Source organism: Botryllus schlosseri, chromosome 8 (genome assembly GCF_051294905.1).
Source record: "Botryllus schlosseri isolate E-star chromosome 8, Bs_hap1, whole genome shotgun sequence".
NCBI lineage: Eukaryota > Metazoa > Chordata > Ascidiacea > Stolidobranchia > Styelidae > Botryllus > Botryllus schlosseri.
Window position 1 is genome coordinate 17,703,796 of NC_137243.1, and position 22,767 is coordinate 17,726,562.

Genomic DNA, 22,767 nt, shown 5'->3' on the forward strand with positions numbered 1-22,767 from the left:
AGGTGCTTGGTTCGACTCCCAAACACTTCTTCTCTCAATATTGTCCAAGAGAATAATTTATTCGAGTTGACATGATCAGTTAAATCCCCGGCATACGGGGCGAAAGACTGTAAATGACTCTCCGCGTTAGCACGTTTATCTGGGCAAGGCAATTTTACCTCGACTCAGAAGACTCACTATCGAAAAATTTCGCGGATACCATCATGAACATAATTCATTACGATCAAAACCGTAGAATGTCACTCTCTAACACCATATACTTGCAAGAAACGGCTTCATACTCTACATTTTGGGTTGATTTCAATTTCTGAAAGTCCACCGGTCCGCCAAATATTTTTTAAAATTTTACCGGTCCGCGAGGTGAAAAAGGTTGAGAACCACTGGGCTAGGAGACAATAATGGGGTGGGTGCCTACCCCAAAAACTTGACGTGATAGTGAAAGAGGGAAGTCATTTCTGAATTCAGCGCCCAAAAGTTAGTCGAAATCAATTGTCTGATCAAAGTCAACAAAAATTGTGTTTACGAGTTGTTCCCGTGATATCACACTGTCCTAGTGTTTTTCGCATGCCTCATCCTCACTACGACGGTGAATACTTCCTCCATAACGACATCAGTCACTAATTTCCTCACCTTCAATGCAATAGAAAGAGTATCCTGTCCAATACTATTTAAAGCATTTCCTCATTCCTGAACCTAGATTGAAATGCTGTTGACAGACATAGGCGAAGCTGTGCTTGGTGGCCGTGTGCTGCAAATACTATACTATTGAATAATATGTTCCTATTAAGTAAACCCGAATATTTTCACGGCAGTGACGAAGTATATGGTGATGCAATTGGGGATATAATGTTTCAAACAATCGCTACTATAGTTGCTGACGATAACCCGTGATGAATATCAAGCCATATTCGGGTGTATATTACAATATGAATATATTCTTCTTATGTAGGTTATGCTGTAGGTCTGTACCTAAGTGTCATATAAGTACTACTGAAAAATATCATGGTTACACAATGACGCTGCGTCAAAAAACCTCAAGCAAGAACACTCGGCGAATATAACTCAAGTAACGCAACTTTGAGAGCAGATGCTTTAATCGCAGTAAACAAACAGAATAACGCGCAAAACATAAACACGCCTCTACCGACCGACGGCAGTCACTTGAAATTGCGTATTCCTAAAGGTACTATTATGATGTTGGTCGCTCGCGAGCGAAGTCTTAATCTTCCGGATACCGTCGCGAAAAATCCGGGTCGGCGTCAGCCGATCTCGCATCCGGTGTGCGCTTCTTGCCTCCCGGCACAAGTGCTTGAAAGGTTCCGACACGTTAAACTTCCTCTCCCGGTATCCAGAATCCGGAATTATCAAGAGATTCGCCGGTACCACAAGCCGAGATTCGCTCCGGCCTCTTACATGATGCGCGGTGTGTATGTTCGGTTTTAAATCATTGTCTGTGTTGCACAGTGTCGCATTATGTTGTACGACTCGGTTTTGAGAGCGAGACCGCCTTTGATGTCTCGATATCGCCGCGGCGCGTGCGGATTTTGAGATTGTGGCGAAGTTTTCGTCGTCGCTAGACGACGCATTAGTGTCGGAGACAGGGGTTTCCGCGCGGAAAAACAGGGCCTGCCGTAAATCGTTGTCGTTCGGCAAAACAAGGCTTTCTGAACTGCTACTGCTGCTAGCGTCTGACAACGAACTGCTCCAACTGTTCTCCACTCGCAGAGTGTGGGTTCTGTGTTTTACCGAGTGTGTTGAAATTTTTTTGACAGTAGTTTCCTGTGAAATTGAGGAGTTAAATGGTGTGGTAGTTAGGGTTTGTGGTCGTGTGTATTTATTGCTTCCTACAGTGCCGACGGCGAGTCCGGGCGCGCCCATCGTGGCTAGACCGGCGCTTAAATTTTTCGTTTTGTGACCACCTTGTGGTTTGGAGGCGCCGAATTTTCGCGGGAAGCGTGGCGACAACTTCTGCATTATCCGCCTCCCGCGACTAGGCGCACGATGCGTTTCTTCCGACGGCGAGATGGATATTTGTGGCACGCCTGCTGGCAGAGTCGTGATTTTTTTGGATGCATTGTTGTTCATGTCGTTTTCCGCAGGAGGCGATTTCTTGAGGTCGAAGATAGAGTTTAGTATCAGCGCCGGGTCGCTCTTCCTGCGTCGCACGGTAGCGGGTTTTTCCGCCGCATACAAGCTGTCGGTTCGCGCCCCGACGCTGGAAGTTCTGTTACGGGTGAACTGTTTTGACCAGCCCTCTCGCGCGGATGTTTCGTAGAAGTGGCAGCCTAGTTTGTCGGCTAAGGCGAGTCCGTCGTCGGTTTTCACTTCTCTGCAATGCTCCAGATCGCCTTTGTTACCGACGATGATCATGGCAGGAATTCTGTGAAAAAATTTGGACATTTTGAAACTGGTTTATCTCCCTATCGGGCGGGGTGATCGTTTATTTCATTGGGCGGAAACCATATGTACACTGCGGACCGGTTTCAAAATGGTTTTTTTCGAGGAGTGATTTTCAAAAAACACAAATCCTCAACATGGAAAATTTATAGTAGCTCATACACTATGACGTGTGCTAAAAGGTGCCTAGTAAAGACAACACTCATGTTTCGATAAAAAAGGTTACCTCGATTTTTGCTTCCAATTTGTATTAGTGAACTTGACCGCTATGCAAAAGTATATACTGCCTGGTGTACCACACGTTGCCGACCACAAGGTTATTTTATTCAAATTCTTTCAAGTATATGATATTCAACAATACACTATGCCCGCTTCAGCGTCTGGACATAAATGCATATCAGTGTTTAAGGCCAACATGACCCGCTGCGAAAGTACACTGCCGAAAGAGCCCGATGGACTACCCTATAAAACATTGGGACAAACGGACCACTGTATGTTGACCAAAACCTTCGATCTCGATGATGATCTGGCGTCAAATAGTATTTGTATACCGGACAATAACATCACAACCCCCATGCGTGTACTATACAGCAGTCGGTGTACTACAGCCAGTGTGGGCCCGCGTCCTTTTTGGAGGGATTCGATCTCATAGTTTTATTGGCGCATGCGGAAATGGATCTCTACCGGAGTGACGTTTTTGTTGAGTGCGGCCGTGGCCACAACATCATATAGTACATGTGGTGGTAGTGTTCGTGTACCGTGGTCATTCAGTATTGGTCTAATGCGATTCGTAGCTATGTAGTGTAAGCGTTGAGGTTAACATTACATGCTGCTTATGAGCTGCGTATCGAACTGTGATGACTAGGTATGGACAAGAAGATCTCCGCTGTAAAGTCATTAAGTCATTAGTCTCATATAATAGAGTTCCACAAACAATCAGAAACACTAATGTGACTATTTTTATGAACATTTTTGTTCGATTCCGGTCAGATTCCTTTAATTCAGATTATTTTGTTTTGTCACTGTTGACCCGTCATTTAATCCGCTGGTTTGAACTTGCATGTTGCTCTCAGGAATTCGATATCAAAGTCGATTTCTGGGCAATGAGTAAATCCGCTCCGTAACATGCATTGGTGTTGGCAGAATAGTACAACTTACACAACATGCTTAATTCAATTACTTAATGGACACAGAATGCTGTACTCGTCTTGTGAGTAACCTATAATACATACATACATACATGTCCAAATTGCAGGCGATATGAGTGAAGTGGATGAGTCAAAACTCGCATATTAGGTTTTTAAAAAACACGATATTCATTCTTCAAATCTTCATGCATACGCAATTACGCATAGGCCTACATCGCGTTGCTGAGCTTGTAATAACTGGTAATAGGTTTATATAGTTTAAAGCTTGATGATAATTAACCAAACTTCGTGGAGCAAAAAGCCCTGAATATCGATCAGTAACACTCCCTCTTTCGAATAATAATAATAATAATAATAGTATTAATAGTAATGATACAGCTAATCAGAAATATATAACAATAGTATTTTATCGCACCTTTCGTCCGAGTATTCATGCTCGGAGAGCTTTAGCTTCAGCCGGTCGGTGGTGTCACGTAGCTGTTGAAAACTGATTTTGTCCGTGATGGAATATACCAACATGATGGCGTCGGCCGCACGAAAATAATGATCGATGGCGGGCAGTTTAATTCCCTACAAACGAACGAAGATAATGTGAACAAGGGGAATTGACGTGATGTGCTGTGAATTGTTACCTTCTCCGACGTGTCTTGTATTCTTAACTGCATTTTTTCGGCGTCAACTTCGACAGTGCCGTTGCAAGTCATTTCTGCAACGAAAACAATAGTAACAATCAACGGTTATATCATATCATTTTAATTTGCTCAAGACACATGATGTAGGCTACAATGCGATACACAAGACACAATGAAATGACGAGATAGGCGATGTCGAAATGACCAAGTACAGTCTCTCAATCTAACATCCAAGTCGGCATAATGCCATAGTGTTCGATCTTGATCTTTCGTATGTCTTTCTATTTTAAATTTTCCTTGCTCTTTTCATGCGATTTCTTTGTATTCGAATTCGCTTGATCTTTCTCTGGTCTCTTTTGTATAAAGAGGCTGTAAGAAACAGCGCCTTACATGACGATTAACTTCTCAATGAGAGCATGCTTGAAGGACAAATCACAGGGGTCACTCTCAAAACAAGCGCTTCAATACATTTTGTTCTGTGTAATATCAGCTTCAGCAAAATATTATTACCATACTTCACACCTCTGAATCACGCGTAAGACAGAATTTGCAAAGTGTGTCTCTACTTTACAGTGTGCAGTGTACACGTACAGTGTACTGTTGTACACGCATCGAAACTGCGCAAGGTATATTTTGCATCTGGTTAAAACACGCCAAATTCCCGGGTGCGACGTCGAGTGTGTAAAATGCAATCGGTATTTTCAGCCATCCATAATCATTAAATCTGAGATAAACTAGTATGAAAAACGAGTCTAATGACGGACGATTTTAGACAAGAACAACCCTTTCTCATAGTCTTCACCTGGTGGTATTTACTTGAAACCTAGAAATGACAGCACATAGAAAAGCCTTATAACAGCCCGAAATTTACCATCACTGTTCCAGCATTGAGACTTTCAAAACACACCGACAATATCCAGCGGACGTGTAAACGGTGAACTTTTGATGAAATATTATTATGTTCGCTGTATTTAGCTATCGCGTTCTGGTTCAGTGATAGCCGAAGCATCACATCGGCCGATAAAAGACAACTCGAATCGCCATGAAATTCTCGCGGTCTTCCACAAGTCACAAATTACATAATGAGACACGGGCTGTTTGAGCATCACCGATTGATAAGCGAATGTGAAAATATCGAACGGCATAAATGTGTGACATATGATATTAACGCCTACTCATATTCAGGTGAGGTCTGACGGGTATTATTACGCCCGGTAATATTTGCAAATTTTGCGCCACACGGAAAGTAACGAATATTATAGTTATGTAGACGTTTTACTGGGACCAGCTCAAAGTGATTGTCTATCTAGGCGGGGATCTGTAAACTTGCGAGGGTCTAGTTGTTTTGATAAAACTTCTAACATGTATTATTTTAGCATATCAACTCAATAGCACTACATAACAAAGCGGACATTGCCACAACAAGACCAAGGTATTTGTAAAATACGGTGTCAAATCGCTCAAACTGAAATCGCCCGGGCCCCATTAGCAAAGAGGAAATTCGAATTCGAATGTCCATCAATTATTTATTTCACGCGTTGATACGTTGTAACCAAAACTAGGGATTTACGGAATCCAGACGGATAATCGAATTTTAAATTCCCAAGAGTACATTAGCGACATAACGCTGTGCTTTGCTGTCTTATCGAGATTTATTAGACTCTTCTTTATCAAAAAACAAATCCAATTCGAGAAAGTAATATGCTACTAAAGGTGTGTCCAATACTTTTGGAGAACAAAAGCGTACGATATTCGAAGCAAGTACAATCGATAATCGAAATATAGCGAATGGGCGAATTGCACTTTAATTACGGGGTCAGTACTGCAACGTATGTGTGCTTTATGCTTCGATTTTCAATATTACTTTACATGTGAAGTCTGAAGAGCAGGAAACGCATAAATATGTGCTCACTCATAATGTAGATATAAAGGAGCTTCTTGGTGGTGCAGAACTTCAATACGCAATTGAATAATATATTCATATTGAAATAAACGCGAATATTTTCGGCTGACACTCGTCAACGGTACTAGTTGCTGATTAATACCCTTGAGTGTCTGATGAAAATATTCGGGTTTATTTCAATATGAATATATTGTTCAGTTGCAGATATCAACTGCCGATTAGGACTGGACAAAACTATTCTAATATACTGAAGTGCGAATTGATTCGAGCAATGACAGCCGATTGCCGAAATTTTACGTTCCCGTTTCTTTCATGAACGAGAATTGTCATTGCATTACTTCTCGCCACTACGAGGGCATTTTGAAATCATCTCGAGACGGGGTAACATACCATTCAAAACATGTAGCAGAAGGTTGCCCACGTTAACTTAATTGTGTATAGCCATGTTGAGTAGTATTGTCTCGTAACGCTATGACATATTATGGTATTCATATTGGAAATAATTTGTGATTGCGAATTGTTTACTATGCGTTGTAACATGAAAGATACATATTTAAACGCTTAATTTTCGCCGTGTACTCAAAACGGTAAATTGGATGAGACTAGACTTGGAATTGAAACATTCATGCACTCGAATTTGCCCTCCTTACTGCTTATAAATGTCTTTTGCTCAATATCTGTCACATTGGTAGGAGAAACGATTTATAACTGCACGCTTTTGCTGTATCATGACGAGCGATAAAGTCTACGAAGGATCACCTTACCAATCTTGATAATATATGCATTTATGACTATTTGCGGTCATTCTGGAATTATCAAGCAACCGATATCAAAGCAAGTCATTGACGACTGCACGCATCGGTCAGTGAAACGAATGCAATTTAATCCGGAAAGTTTGACATTTCGCATACGCTTGTGCGGATCGCGAGTTCACGGCCGACGCCAAATTTCTCAAATTCTCAATTTTTCATCACATTATGCTGATAATAGATTGCAAAACATAATCGCCTCTGACATACCAGATCGACGGCGGTGTACTAAAATATGCTTCGCGTTGCTAGACATCGGGCGACAGCAGCATTTGGGGAGTGTCGATTACGTAAACGAGTGCTTCAACAGTGCTTGACGTATTTTTAAATCCTAAACATTCCGGTATTATTCCCAAACATGTTGGGATCCGATCTGATTCGAGTATTTGAACAAATGTATAATAAACATTCCGGTAACACCAGGATAGAATACGCGCTGACGGGACCCGACGGAAATAAACTGGTGGCTGTACAATGTACATTGGTAATACCTTTATCGTATCAGTATAATCTCAATTTTCAGAGCTGAGACGTATCCCTTAGTACAGGGGCGGGCAACTTCTCCAGTCGGCGGGCCGGATATAGGAAAATTAGGTACTTGGCGGGCCGGATTGCTGAATCGATACATCATTTGCCCATTTATCCACATATACAAAGTGTAAATCGTATTTAATGAATGTATTTTAATGACAGCAATGTCCCTTCAAAGCCATTTCTCGCCGACAATGTGGATTTGAGAACAGCATTGTCATTGTCATGTCTGCTTCTCTCTGATCAATCAACACATGGTGCAATCACTAATTAGGATTTCAAGGCGTTCGATAAGCCCGGTACCCCAAATTTACCAAGATATCAATTCATTAGGGCTGAGTAGGTGACGAGATATCGTCGTTGTTCAACTGTGTGGCCTATTTTATCTCGATATTGAATTCATGCGGACCGCGGCTTCTACGACATTTGAAAAGTGGCCCGCGACCCGTTTTGAGTTGGCGACCCCTGGCATAAGCGGTGTCTTACAAAAGCCTAGAAGTGTGCCGTGCTACAAGTCGGCGGCTACAGAATCAAAATTAAGAAATATCGGCCTGGTGTACATGACCATTGTAGTCGACAAACACCATGATTACCCCAAACGATATTAGGATTGAGTACATCGTAAATGCCGATAATGCAAGTCTTCCCGCTTCGACGAACTTACGCGTAAGCTCCACTCCTGCACGCTGCGCAGCGCGCACCGCGCATACATGTATATAATAAGATACATTCACTAAAATTTGACGTAGTAAGCAAGTAGCGGGGAATCTCGGCAGACTGTAGCCGCGGGCCACATTATCATACAAGACGGAAATCTGTCCGCGGGCCGGACAAAATCACTTCGCGGGCCGTATGTTGCCCGCCCCTGCCTTAGTATGTAAAAATCTCAAATACATTAGCACGTTCAATTAGTTTAACCCAGCATAGTTCATACACGTTAAAATGTTTTCACAAGATGACATCGCGCTTAAACATATACAACACGTGCTACGTGAATTTGTGTTGTTATGCGGCGTTGGCCGTGTTCGACAGGCGTAGAGAGTTAAATATCTCACCGGAATTCTCTTGATATTCGCTGATGAAACGGTTCGTTAGAAATCTCACGACCAGAGCTGGAAAAAAGAATGCCGTTAATGTATTTGTCCCTACTGAGCCGATTACTACTCAAGCATGCACGTGAAATTTCACGACTGAAATACAACAAGATCCGATATAGTAACAGGGCCTATATATAAAGAAATGTGGTTTGCACCGGAAAATTCACAGACTGACATGGCAGCATAATTGAAACCCCCGAACTGTTTATGAACGATTGAAATGAATAGATATATATGTAGATGATAATAATCGTACGCAAGCGATTTCGTGGATTCATGTGTTAGCTTATTCTATCAAACATTGGATCGCGACACCCGTCCGTATGACACACGCAAATTAGTGATTTGTCTGACCCCGGCGCGCAACGCCGTGAGATCTTATCAACATCGACTTCACATCAAAAGGCTCCGTGTGTTCGAACTGGTTGAATGAGTCAAACTTATTACCAATACGCTATCGCCATGATCACCATATGGTTAGAAAAAGTTTATCTTGAGTCAGCCACCTGACAACATGACAATATCACTTATATTCGAGTTCCAAGTTGCAATACATAGTCGGGCCACTGGGAGCTATCGTTGTGAAAAAAACGCAGTCGTATCGACTGTGGCACGGCAATCTATTTCCTAATTCATCACCGCATTACTGATGAAGTTTAACCTGATGCTACCGACTATCATAATTAGGTCTGTACACAATGCCTCGAGCGTCCGAATCCGAATCGATAATTAATTAATTCGATTCGAATACCGAGGGACGATTTCTTTAAGTACTGTAACTTTACTCACTACCGCTAACAGTTATTGTTGTATTTTAAACACGAATCATTGTTTTAAGAATTCCTTCTCACTGTGAAAGCCTTGATGGATCGATTGATCGTATCACTGCATTCAAAACATGCAGCTCAAAGCTACGCACGTTCCTGGAAAGTTGTAACTGTAAACGACATTTCTGCTACGCAGGTGATCGACTCATAGCATTTTCGCTAAGCGCAATGAAATAGCATAGTCGATAATATACCAAATTAATATTTATTGCGGTGTAAAAATAGTATAATTTTATATCCGGGCACATGATTAAAAAGTACATATTTGAAAATTCTTCACTGTTATGACGCTACAACTAATAGCACTCGAAAACTCGACTCGACGCTTAATACTGAGATATGTACCATGTGATTTTGTCAAGCCATCATAATACAACAAATGTCGCCCATTTACACGAAACGGCGAAGTGTGATAGGTATTCTTTCCTTCAGCACCGTCACATTTGGATAGACAATGGAGGTACACGAATTCAATATACAATTGAATAATTATAATACATTCGTATTGAAAAAAAACGAAGTTTCAATATACGTATATTGTTCAATTGTGTTCGAATAAACCAATGAAGTTGACATTTACCGTTTCCAACAGAGTAATGTGTAACAGGATTGCTTGAAAGTTAGCAAAAATGTTCTCGATGCTAACTAGTACACCGATTTGTGACATCGAATTCTCGTGTATGTAGGTACGGAAATGTGATTCAAGGAAAGAACATGAGATCCATAAGGGGCAGCGAATCCCGTCACTTAAACTATATTGCTGTTTTTCCATTTGTGGCCAGCGAGGATCTCCTTGTCCTTAAATCGCCTTATACAGCCATGCTCGCAGTCTTCGACCACCCTGATGTATAGTATTGAGACTGATATGTCACTGAATACTTCATTGATATACATATTACATAGTTCTACTTGCCACTTTCTGTTTACCACATTTATAAACCAGTATAGAATCCTATGAACAGATTATGATATACATCATTATGGTGAGTCAATGTGCAGTTACTGTACTACCTCATCTTGGCAATCAATTCGCGGAACTACTGTGATTGTTTGTTAACCAGGATAGAGATGGAATTGAGTGATCCGCAGATTTCACTGGAATTAGATTAACTGTTTCCAATGCAGCACGTGACTCGACTCGCGTATACGACAGCTGAATCTCACTAAAAATAAATTAGACATACGGTAATTGATGACTGTAATTCTCGGACATTAATACTTCAGCGACGATTTTCAACTTCGAAGAAATATGATTAATGATTATTTTATATCGACAGCGAAATACTTCGACCTGCATGGAATAATTATTCCTCGAATCATATGGAATAAGCAGAATCTTGTATACCTCGGATTGGTTTATAGAACTTCCCACACGATGTACATGTCCATGCATTTTTAGCGAATGGCTGCTAAGACAATTCAGTATTCACAAATATAGAGTCGTAATGTGCTTGTGGAAACATATACATGTGTAGTCGATCTGTCATCGTGAGACAACGACAATTCTGATGAAATCCGAGGTATTCAACCAAACATTGATAAGGTCTTGACAATAAATGTCGGACGATACCCAAACAAAAACACAATTTAGTACCAATCGACCGATGTACGCTCTAAATTATTGTTAGCTTGACAGTATATGCTGCATGTAACAGATGTAACACATGCACAATAATGCGCGCAAATAGACGATATAAAATTAATGAAGGACACATCTTATAAAAATCATTAGCCGCAACCCGCAATGCGTTTTACTAGAGCATAAATCTGGACTAAAACAGAATCAAAGAGTGTCATATAATATCCAATTACATAATTATGATATTGCAACTAACGGAATATGATGAAATCCTTACCTGATTTTCCTACAGCTCGATGTCCAACTACGAACATCTTGTAATCCTGTTGACCCCTGCCATTCGCGTTGACATGCATCTTATGTATCCGTACGACTTCCAGTAATTCACGATTGGTATTTTCACTCACTTTGAAGAGGTCAAGTGTATAGTGCTACAGGTCTAAAATTGAATAGTCGTCTAAATACAGAAGCCTTGCATATAATTGTTCTATCCGTGCCCTGTCCTTATGTATGGTAAAGCCTAGAATAACGCAAACATTGGAGACCTTAACGCACAGTAGTTTGTTCACGAGGGGTTTTTGAGCTGATCATCAATCAATAAGAAAGTAGCTGGTGTCTTACGGAATATTCAGTACATTTATCTCGATATCCCACTACACGGCTTTTCACCGACATTGGAACATAAGCTCTCAAAACTCTGACGCAAACTGTGAGAAGCTTGTATACATATTTTGTCGCGCAGCATACCGTCCAAAATAAACATCGCTAGTATCCACTATTGATTTATCAAAGTGCTGGTAATTCCGATAGGCCTTGGTTTGAACTGCATGGATTACTTCGTAGGTTAGGCTGTACAAGTACACTACCACATATCATAAAAATATATATTATAATAAACCTAGCAACAGATTGCGCTATTGTGACAGATGAGCATAAACTATTTATACTCCCCCTATACGGCCAAACGAATCATTTTCCCACATCATGATGACACAAGCTCCTCAACTATAATGGCACAGGAGAATATTTATTGAACGCTAAATATCCCAACGTGACTATGAAGATAGCCCGCAGCAAATAAAAAGTCATTTCCTTCGGCTAAATAGGACTCCATGATTCCAGGATGATTTTCAAGCTAAAAATCATGCCAACGGGTTTTTCATTGAATAATTGTAAGACATAGCATCGACTGTTCTATATAATAATTCGGATAATTATAAAAAGCTGCGTCATTCAAATCAATTTACGCGATTTACAGGCCGAAATGGTGTCTACGCGTACGCGTACTTTATAGGCTTAACAAGCAGCGAGAAATTAGACCCGAAAGTGGGTTGAGTTTCATGAAAATCAGGTACTTTCGGTAGGATATAAAACTGACTCACCAGGAATTATTCAAAATTTTGTATATGCAAGTAGCTCAAATACCGGTATTAAGGTATAAAGTTACCCCTTGTATCGATGCGAGAAATGATAATCAATTTCAATTTTCAAGTCGATTGTCGTGATTTAACACATATAGATTGATATGATCTATCATATTAACTACTTTGAAGTTTGAAGAAAAATGTTAAGGCCCGATTTTTAAATATAGCAAGTGGTGATACATCATGTTACTATATTAACATAATATCGAACTTGATCCTTAGGCATATATTCGATAAGAAATGACAGCACGTCTGATTAGACCGAAGACTAAATCTGAACATGTATACGAAATTGCAAGCTTAAGTCGCATATGAATTTAATATACACAGAATCATCATATCAATTCGAAAAAAAACATCCATTTCGCCCGATCGAAAACTATATCCTATGGAATTCCAAGTCAAAACCCGAGTTCTGTTTGGTATTGGATATTGAACACCGTGTTTATCGGTCTTTCTGCGTCTGCTTCATTTCATCATGAAGCAAACTGTTTTTCCTCAATTCTCAATGCTATATCAGCTACAACTCTCGGAAGCAATACTCCTTGCATCAATTGAAACTCAATGCTAACAGACAGCAGTCACTTGCGTGCGGTGGTTTGGTATGCGTAGTAGCTCGAAAGCCTCACAATCATCGGTTGAATTAACACATTCGATTTCAATAACTGGTTTAAATGCACGTAATTCATGCGATTTGGCGTATTGGATTCAGGTATCTTTAATATGATAACGGGGTCGTAATTTTCTGTCAACACGTCTGATTTACTTTACGTTTGCTGTCAATGTCTTACGGTATAGTGGTAAACCATACACATCGAGGACAACATGGAGCGGTATTTATCGAAAATAATCAAGCCAAATAACAAATATTCAAATCCACAAATTCTACAGATACATTGGATAGATTGTGATGATAGTTTGCAACCTGTCTTACCCGCTGACTACAGGCCTAATGCTTATGGAACCAATCGAGGTTACGCGTTACATACGACCAATGTCATAGCCAAGAAGTATATTTGCTGTCATATGCATGGAGGTTCGACTATATTGGTCATTTAACATCGGGCCGACATTCGTTATTACTGTTCCTAAGATCCGACCAACTTTCATATAGGCTTTTGTACGACAATCTATTTCCCCTTGCCCCTCGACACTTTCATACTGGATAACTAACTCTCTTTTCAACGCCTATATGTGCCTTGTGCATGTGCATGTGTATGTAAGTTCGTAGATACCTTCCGATTCTTACAATACCTATTTAATGCATTATTAGCGGTGGAACAACAACACTCGTAGCCTACTTAAATCGGACTGAGGTTTGGTGGCCGTTACACGACTATTTAGCGTGACTGTCTGGCGTCACGGGTGATATCTGAATATCAAGCTTGCTTCCGCTAGATATATACTTCATTTTTTCCTTTCTTATACTATATTGAGACCTTTTTTGAGTAAAACTGCGTTGATAAATAACAACACACTTGTTTCATCAATAGCAGCAGAATCATTCCTTGTACTGACGACTGGTATAGTTGAGAACGGCTACTATTGGTTATTAACTTACAATACACGTCACAGGTAGATGAACGCACATAACTTACGTAAGGTAAGTATAGGCACATCTATCGCGAAACGTGTGCTGTACAATACACCTAATTGATACTAGAAATTTTCCAATAGCTACACACTCTTTTCAATGTATGCCATTCGCTAAACTGCATGCTTACATTCCATCACAAATGTAGCGTACAACCAGAAATTCATAGGGGCACAATTTAATCTCGACAGCGTCACCGAAAGAGAACAGACTAATCTATCACAATATTTGGTTGTAGTTCATTCATTCAATCGAATTCGTAAAAATAAAACATCGAAGTATTGAATGGCATTCTGTAATATACAAGATTTCACGGGTGTTGTTTTCGTGCTGTCTGAAAGTCCCCGGTGACCGACTGAGTTTGAGAAATCTAGAAATCGATAATGGTACGCCGAGCGTTACTATAGAACGCAAAATGTATTGCGTAAATTACTTTTTCGATACCCCGTATTTCTCACTACAACTTGTACATATTACTCACTCTTATTATCGCGAAAAAGCGAAGTCAATATTAGTCAATAAGGAATAATAAACATAATTCTAATCTCAACGGGATTTGCCGTGGAAGACGCCAGTAGGTTTAAGTGCATATTATACTATACAGGGTAAATTTTTTATTTTGTACTGTTGGATAGACGTATGTGCAATTACATACATGAAAATGCAAAGATTTTAAAAGAACGTATCATGATATCGTGGTACTGCAGGATTGAATCGTTTGACGTATAACAACAATCAAATCACGAACAAGTCCTTGTGATGCCTCTTGAGAATAAATCGGAGGAAGGACGAGGGCATGAATTCATTCGACCAATATCGAAACGGAGGAATATGCGTCTGCCTTGGATACGCTTGGAATATTATCGTAGGACGATAGACAAGTTCATTTATATTATGCGTTACTATCAGTAATATAACATCCAATCAATTACACCGCCGTTGACATGATTGTACGATATATTAGGAATTGAAATTGGTATACCGCGATGCACTTTCTCAGTCCGTCAGTAATTTTGAAAATGTGTTGGTTTCATGAAAAGATGCGGTCGTATGATTCCCTTTTTCAAGTGAGCGTCCGTATTGAAATTTAACTGCCGTGTGGATATGAACTTGGAAGATCTATAATATCACAAGGTCATTCATAGATGCTACTCTTAAAGTAACTGTTTGAGCACAAGGACAGAAAAAAGAATTTATTAAAAGAACCACGACGAGCCATGACATCTTCGCGAAAATAATAGTATGACATGTAAACTATAAGGCAATAAAGGAAACTCGAGGTCCTCTGTATTGACAGAGATCAAACCGATGTGCTTGACTCTGCGTCAGATCGGTTCGAGCGCGTACTTCAGATGTATTGATAGATTTATGGTGGTTCCCGTAACTTTTATGAGGGGATTAGCAGTTTTATGGTCAGAAATAACATTACGCAAACAAGAATTCATCTTATTTAAAGCTCCCTTTATTGGTTCACGTAAACTAATAAATATATATCGCACTTATACGATGTGATATGTGTGACGGGTGCCGGATTCTATGAGGTTAAACCAACAACCCTGATTACCCTTTGTCGCGTGTTGATGTTGTTTTGGTGTTCATGATGTTTCGCGGATATGCCAGTCATTTTACACCGGGCCGATATTCTTAATAAGTCCTGATCTTGCAACTTGTGGTATACTGCCCAATTTAATTCTTCACATTTTGTAAGACAGCACTTATGAGAATCAGATGGCGAGGAAGAGCCTGGATAAACCTCCAACACATAGGTAGGAATTCTGGAGTCAACCTCTGTCGGACCGTAACTCACAGGCCACTGGTGTTGCAGCTGCAAAACGTACCACTATACGCCAGCACAACCGGAGGACCGCGGTCCGGGGACCGTTTTAGTGTTGAATCCAGACCTCATCTGTCTCAATATTTACTTATACATTTGTATTGTTAATTTGCAAATACCATAAGTGTTGTTTTGCACTGTGTCAGAGAATACTTACAGCTGCGAGTCAGCGTTTTCAAACATGAACTTTCTAAGGAATAGATTTCGCATCTGTATGACCGAAAACCTTCACCACTGCCTTCAACTCTTTCTCGCCACTTTTCAGAACCAAGAGTTAAAGAACTAGCAAGAATAAAAAACAGCCAATTCTCCTACTAACTGTGACTAACAGAACAATAAATACATTACGATTATCGCTTTTGCGAATACCGCTTTACTGGATTTTGTACATAGCGATAGTGATATCGTATGCCATTTGTATGACTGAGATTTATTTGAGGTGAGTTATAACGGACCTATATTTTGTAGACTTTTGTAACAGGATATTTGCTAAAAGTAGTAGAGTAGCCCTTTACTACGCAATGTCACCACACCAACATTTGTCACATTTCTGTAGCATAAGGCACGATTGTCGCAGTAACCCGGGGCCAGTCCGCCGTTGTTACGGGAAAGTAAATAACATAGTACGGAAATGCATTCACATTGCCCCCGCTGAATGTTGACAATTTGGTCGGGTAAAGGAATTTTAGAGGTGAACTCTGGCTCTCTAATTTGACTTCTTAAACACCATGACACCGCGTGAAATTGTAGTTTCGAAGAAACCTGTTTTGACAAGATTTCCATTGTGATAAACTGTTACGGTAGGATGGATATAGGTTGAAAGATGTGACGTCGTATAGTCAGGGCATCTAGGGATTTGTGTACTTGCAAGGACTTAATTTAATGGAGGTAATTGGTTCATTGCGATTTTACCAAGTTCGCTGCACAATCCATATCGGTCAATTAGCCATTGCCGAAGTCCTTATCGTCATAATCTGATTACCCGTCACGCACTATAGGAGACTATTTACAGAACTAAAAACCAAGGAACACATATATATAAACGCGTATCACAGATAGCATATATATAATTAATCATGATCGGACGGTTCAAGTTTTTGACGATTATATTCGCCAGGAGAAAAGCCAGATGTGACAGAACGAAAACTAGCAATTAGCATACTCATTGCTTTATGATACAAGCTTTGATGATTAACCGGTACAATAATTCACTTCGGATTTCGTCGCCGTTAAAATCATCTTCCATAATATTTCGCAAAATGTGCCGCTGAATCTTGGGAAGATGCGAACAAAATGTTCTTCAAGAAATAAATATGATTTGAAAACGATATTCTGGTTTTGTACCACCATCCACCAAGCTGTAAGGAATAATTTTGTTAAGGCAAGGCCTGTCTTGAGTGCACTGGCTTCAGACTTTAATTCGACTTAACGCATGCAATCATAAGGCTAACTGCGGATGAGTGCCTCGCGTATGAAGCAAAATATATCGCCAATTATCCTGATGAAAATATTTAGCTATAGACGTAAGACGATTCGGTTTGGTCCAATTCGAAGCGTTTTATGACGCCGTATATTTGCAGCAGGGCATCGAACAGAAATTTAGATCGATGTTTGGAAACACCAGCTCCATACGGCGATAATATTCCAGCAGCCCAGCAGAAAAATTTTCAATTTCAAATCAAAAGCATAGTCACAGTTAGTGGCAAATGATACGGAGAATAAGGGTTGATCACTGCTCAATGATCCATTACAAAAGATGTAAATAATGTACCACAATTGCCCGGTAAGCGCATAGGTGTATCCACGTAATTCTACCTCGCCGATAAACGGTTAATAGGAAAATCACACATATCATAAGCTTACGCTTCCTCCCGATACGCCGAAAATGAATGAAAATTACAAGTTATTTCTCACAATATTATCATTGAAAATTCCCAGATTGAAAATTTCCTTAATTGTGGGTTCAAATTAGGTAATTTCAACGTTGCTGTTTCGTATCTTCAGAAGTATAGCGAGGACTAAACCAGTGTTATTGGTATTTATTTGATACGAACGACTAACAATTATACCGATGCCAACGCCTGTTTCTGCGAGCGTATATCACGGTATAACCTGCCGGGGTATATATGCTCATTAGGGCTGTTCAAACAAAACTTTTTTCTGAATCTTGCTGGCTATGTGATTAAATCGTTAGGTTGCCTTAAAAAACGACGCACACCAAATTCGAATTAATTCCAGCCGGTAATCGCGGATTTCGCACAGTTTGAAAATTTTGAATTTACCCAAAAATGCAACCAAAAAAATTCAAATATTTCTTTCAACCCCATGAAATTGTTGCGTTGTCTTCAAAAATGATGCAAAACAAATTTGACTCAAATCCAACCCGTAGAAGCAGAGTTATTTGCGTTTTTCATTGATAATTTTGGAATTATCCTTGATCATTGCTCATAAAACCCTATTGCGCTATAGTATACGTAGATTTGTCTGGCAATATATAAGAAGGACAATCTAAACAGAAGAAGAACTCGGTACATACCAGACAAATTTGGGGAAGCAAGTAACGATTTTGGGGAGTCTTGCGTAGGAGCAGACACACTTGAACAGACACACTTGCAATCTAAATATAGATACGTCAGCGATATCCCGAGAGGGCTCATGATTTGAGGTTGTTCTATAAATGTGATCTATAAAAATACCGCAATGAAGCTATACTGGTTTGATGTGAGAGTTAGAATTTACGGGCGAGTTGGGCGCCAATCATCATACCAGAGATGAGCCGGAAGAACTAATTGCAAAGAATTCCCAGTGTGTTCAAAGCTCACATGAGACGCCAGCCCATACTTAGTATTATACTAACCAAGAACGGCTTACGATAGTATACGATTTCGGAGCTGCATGTATATCGGGCATGCTTGCGTTTGTGACCATAATCTCTAAATACTAAAACAAACAATATATCTAAATTGCTAAATTGATCAGATAATGGCTTCCTATTCTGCCATCGGAAAACACTACCTAAAACACCCCAACTGTGCATTTTTATACTACGGTCACGAGTCAGTTTACATGTAATTATGTGTCACACAGACAAACTATTTATTTCGATTGGTTAACCGCATTTACTGTCAAGGCGTATTATTATGAGAGACAGTCGAAACGCTTGGAGTGAAATATATATGGCATTCTGAGTAATTGAATATATTGTGTGTTGCGATAATAAAGTTTTATACCTCCACAGTCCACAACTTCAAAATATTGCTCGAGCGTAGCCCGCAATAAATTATCCGTGATCAAATATCTTTGAATCGAGTATCGCTACGGCGAGTCGGTGACATGAAAATTTCGTAATTAATATAACCTCACGATATTAAAATATAGGTTGCCCAGAAATAGGCACTTGTATTGGTATATACTATATTCTAGGGACAATAGGGGTGTCCAATTTTTTGTATGCTAGATAAATGCTGAAAAATACACTAATGCGCTGGCCGCACCGGGTCTATTTACGGGAACGTTAAGACTAAAAAAGGTCATCACCACCTCCAGACCGTACAATGACCTTGTTGCGATAATGTCATATAGCCTACACCGTGAGTGGCAAACATACGGCCCCCGGGCCGCATCTGGCCCGCGAGGCAATTCTGAGGTTTCAAGTAAAAATACTTTCAATGAATAATCCCACAATATGGCAAATGTCGAGCATGCTCATTGCTCATACGCCGCATATTAACCATCAGACAGCGATGTTGTGGTTTCACTGTAGTCCCCATTAGGAGCAAGTCGGCGGTATTGACACCCAATTCCAGGAAGGCAAAAATGAACACACCGAGTTAAGAGTTTTATAGAAATATGGATCAAAATGTGGTTATTCACAAAAGTAAAAAAGCCACTGCGAAACCAATATATGCCGGCTACATTGAGACTGGAACAGTTACACAAAATATAATTAAAATATTCGTGGTCGCACTACGTTTGCATTTAAATCTCTGGTATTCCTCACCAATGCACACGCAGGGTTAACGCGATAACAAAGAGAGTATAGAAATATGCAAATATCGTCGGCAGAGTCATTTTATTTAACCAGCCAATTATCTTATTTTTCTAATTGCGTTATTTTCAAATAACGGTGTGGCTATAGAATAGAGTCCCTATGATCCTATATATATATTGTAATATAATATTACGTATATAGGCTTGATAATAACGTACCGGTAATCAAATGAAAAACACGGGCTTGGATCAGGAGGTAGCATCTTGGAATCATTTGATTGGTCCGGCTCGCGATCTGTCTGAAGGATTGAATCCGGCCCGCGACCACAGTTGAGTTTGACACCCCTGGCCTACACAATACAGTCACAATGACGGTCATAGAAAATGTTAACGCTCTGATGGGCAGCCCTCATAATGACCCGAATGGCTAAAAGTAAAGTCATCACGGTGATAAATTTGCTATCGTGGAAAACCACCGTAGTCATTGTCAAGTTGTAGCTGGACAATTGGCAATGGTCACGCGCGGGCTAACTTCAGAACTTGCTACTGGCAAACATACATTCGTGAATCGCACTTTCGACATAACAGATCTTGACGGCGACTTGCCATATTTGTGTCTCCGTTGATACAATTGTGTACATGAATATCCCTACTTATAAATTAATTAATATTTGTAAAATTTCATACGAGTATCCAAACAGTGTTAGTGATAGATATTTAGGATGAAGATCTTAACGGTATATTACCTGCGATTATTATAATCTGTGTGTTCTACAATCCTAAATTACTTGCATAAAGTATAAATCATAAAGTAGAAATATATTCCTGTGGATCTGCGAATTACGAAATTAGTTTGGTTGATTTCAGGACTGTAACGCGGTTACCAAGTGGAGTGACGTCTGTCAACATGGCAATGACGCAATTAACGATATTACAGCGTGTACCGTAGTGTTTACCGGCTTTGCTTCAGGGCGCCATTAGACTTGCGGTAAGCGTGAATAAATTACATCCCGGACTATAGTCCGTCGCGCTGACTGCAATCACCTAGCGCAGGGGCGGGCAAACTACTACAATCAAATTAGCGTGGGTACTTGATTAAACGTTTTCCTAATACCGGTATCTTTCAACATGATACTGAAAAGTTATCTTCTTACCATATAGTATTTTTTATTTCATAGACGGCGCGATAACCCAAAGCCCATGCATTTTGAAAGGTTTCAATTGCTAAACATTAAAGAAAGTAAAACGTAAATGAATTAATTCGGACCACGAGTGTGATTTTAAATTGGCAACACGATCAAGATCAGATTCACCGTTATAGAGTTGATGGATGGAGTGCTTTCGAAAATTTAGGTCAAGTTATAAATGATGATGCATACTCGGATGGGCCAATTGTTAATAGCCACTTTGTTGCACGCTGTTATTTCGTGACCTCGCATCAGGATTGTCGCTACAGCGGTAAGATATTGGAATCTCCCAAAAAGACCCGAAACAAATTTCTTTCTTGAGAAGCACGCGATTTCAAGTTGGTATTTCAATATGGGGTGCATCATTTTCCTCCGCTGTTCGCATCTGTACTCTGGGGCTCAGATTGCAAAGGGCGCTACTCCAAGGCACACAAATGGAAGTGTGAATTAATATCTCAAAAATTCGGGAGTCAATTCGTAAATTCAAATTTCATGTCGACGGCCGCCAACACATACTATTTCAATTACGTGTCCAAGGCCACAGGTTGCCCACCCCTGGTGTATAGCAGTATTTATCTTTAAAATATTTACATATTTAGAAGCGTATTTAAAGGTAGCATGGTTATCATGCTGTCACCATTGTCTGCCCTAGAGTTAAATCAAAAGTACAATCGGCAAATCTATGAACAGATCGCTGCTCACAGACTCAAATTTACACTCAGCAGTTCTAGGAATCAGGACAACCGACTTTCATTCCTAATTTTGACCATGAGGACGACCAGCTTATAAATTCTCGTCGATGTTTCTGGCGCGTGTATGTTATCATCAAATCAATGTTTGGTTCGTTTTAAATATAAAAATGCATATATAGTATTTCCATGTCGTCGGTCACTGTATAATCAAATAACAATAATGAATTTTGGCTTATTATCCCAATTTTATATAGTGCGGCCCGAGAATGGATTCAAATGTTGAATACGGCCCGCGAGCTAAAAAGTTTGCCCATCCCAGACCTAGCGTAAAAGGAAAGTAGGCCAATACTACAACATGCTGATGGTGAAAATAAAGCGTATAGGGTAACCTGGTGTGACAGAACGAAAACGCGCAGTATAATTACGCTGCTGAAAGTAGGGTTACCTAGCTACACCAATGGTTCTCAATCTCCGGTCCGTGGCAAGTTTACTGCAGGTCCGTCAGATATATTAGAACTTGATATCTCAACTGCAGAATGCGAGAAGTTTGGCGCTTGTCCGTTAATTAGAGAAATAAACATCAAGTTTGAATTATATTTAGATGTTTGGAACGTATTTTTGTATGATGTCGCAATTGAGAGTTCATATGGTCTGCTTTGCGCAAGCGTCACAATGATGCAAGTGTGAAAAAAATGTTTAAAAGTAGACTATACACCTCATTTCGGACAAGTTATATGTCACAGCTATATACGGATACTTTTAAACAAACTTCCAACACTGCAATTAAGTGACAAATAGCAGTATAACAGACGCCATAAAGTCGCATTTCTTTCATAGGATCCCGAACGATCACAATCAGATTATTGCTCTTTAACAGGACTTCGCGAGCTTCGTATTTCAGAAACTTCAATATAACCACATATAACTATCTTGTATCAAAAAGACGCCATAAAATTAAGTTTCCGATATTACATTTAAGTTGCACGCATTGGTCGCGATGAACTCTAGGGGGTGAATTTGGTTTTTGAAAGTTCATCGGTCCATAGCACTTATTTCGAAGTTTTACCGGTCCGCGAGGTCATTAACTAATATCACATTCATTATACGGTCTTCATTTTCAGGG

At 39.9% G+C, this 22,767-nt stretch overlaps 1 protein-coding gene across 1 annotated transcript; it reads right to left on the minus strand.

Moving 5' to 3' along the window:
- Positions 1-1,076: 1,076 nt before the first annotated feature.
- Positions 1,077-13,712, minus strand: LOC145445338 (uncharacterized). Its single transcript, XM_080323526.1, has 5 exons — positions 11,201-13,712; positions 8,476-8,532; positions 4,178-4,251; positions 3,961-4,115; positions 1,077-2,380 (listed from the first exon to the last, which is right to left on the minus strand). The coding sequence occupies exons 1-5, from the start codon at positions 11,277-11,279 to the stop codon at positions 1,141-1,143; spliced, it is 1,605 nt and encodes a 534-aa protein (XP_080179652.1). The 5' UTR covers positions 11,280-13,712; the 3' UTR covers positions 1,077-1,140.
- Between the last annotated feature and the right edge of the window lie 9,055 nt (positions 13,713-22,767).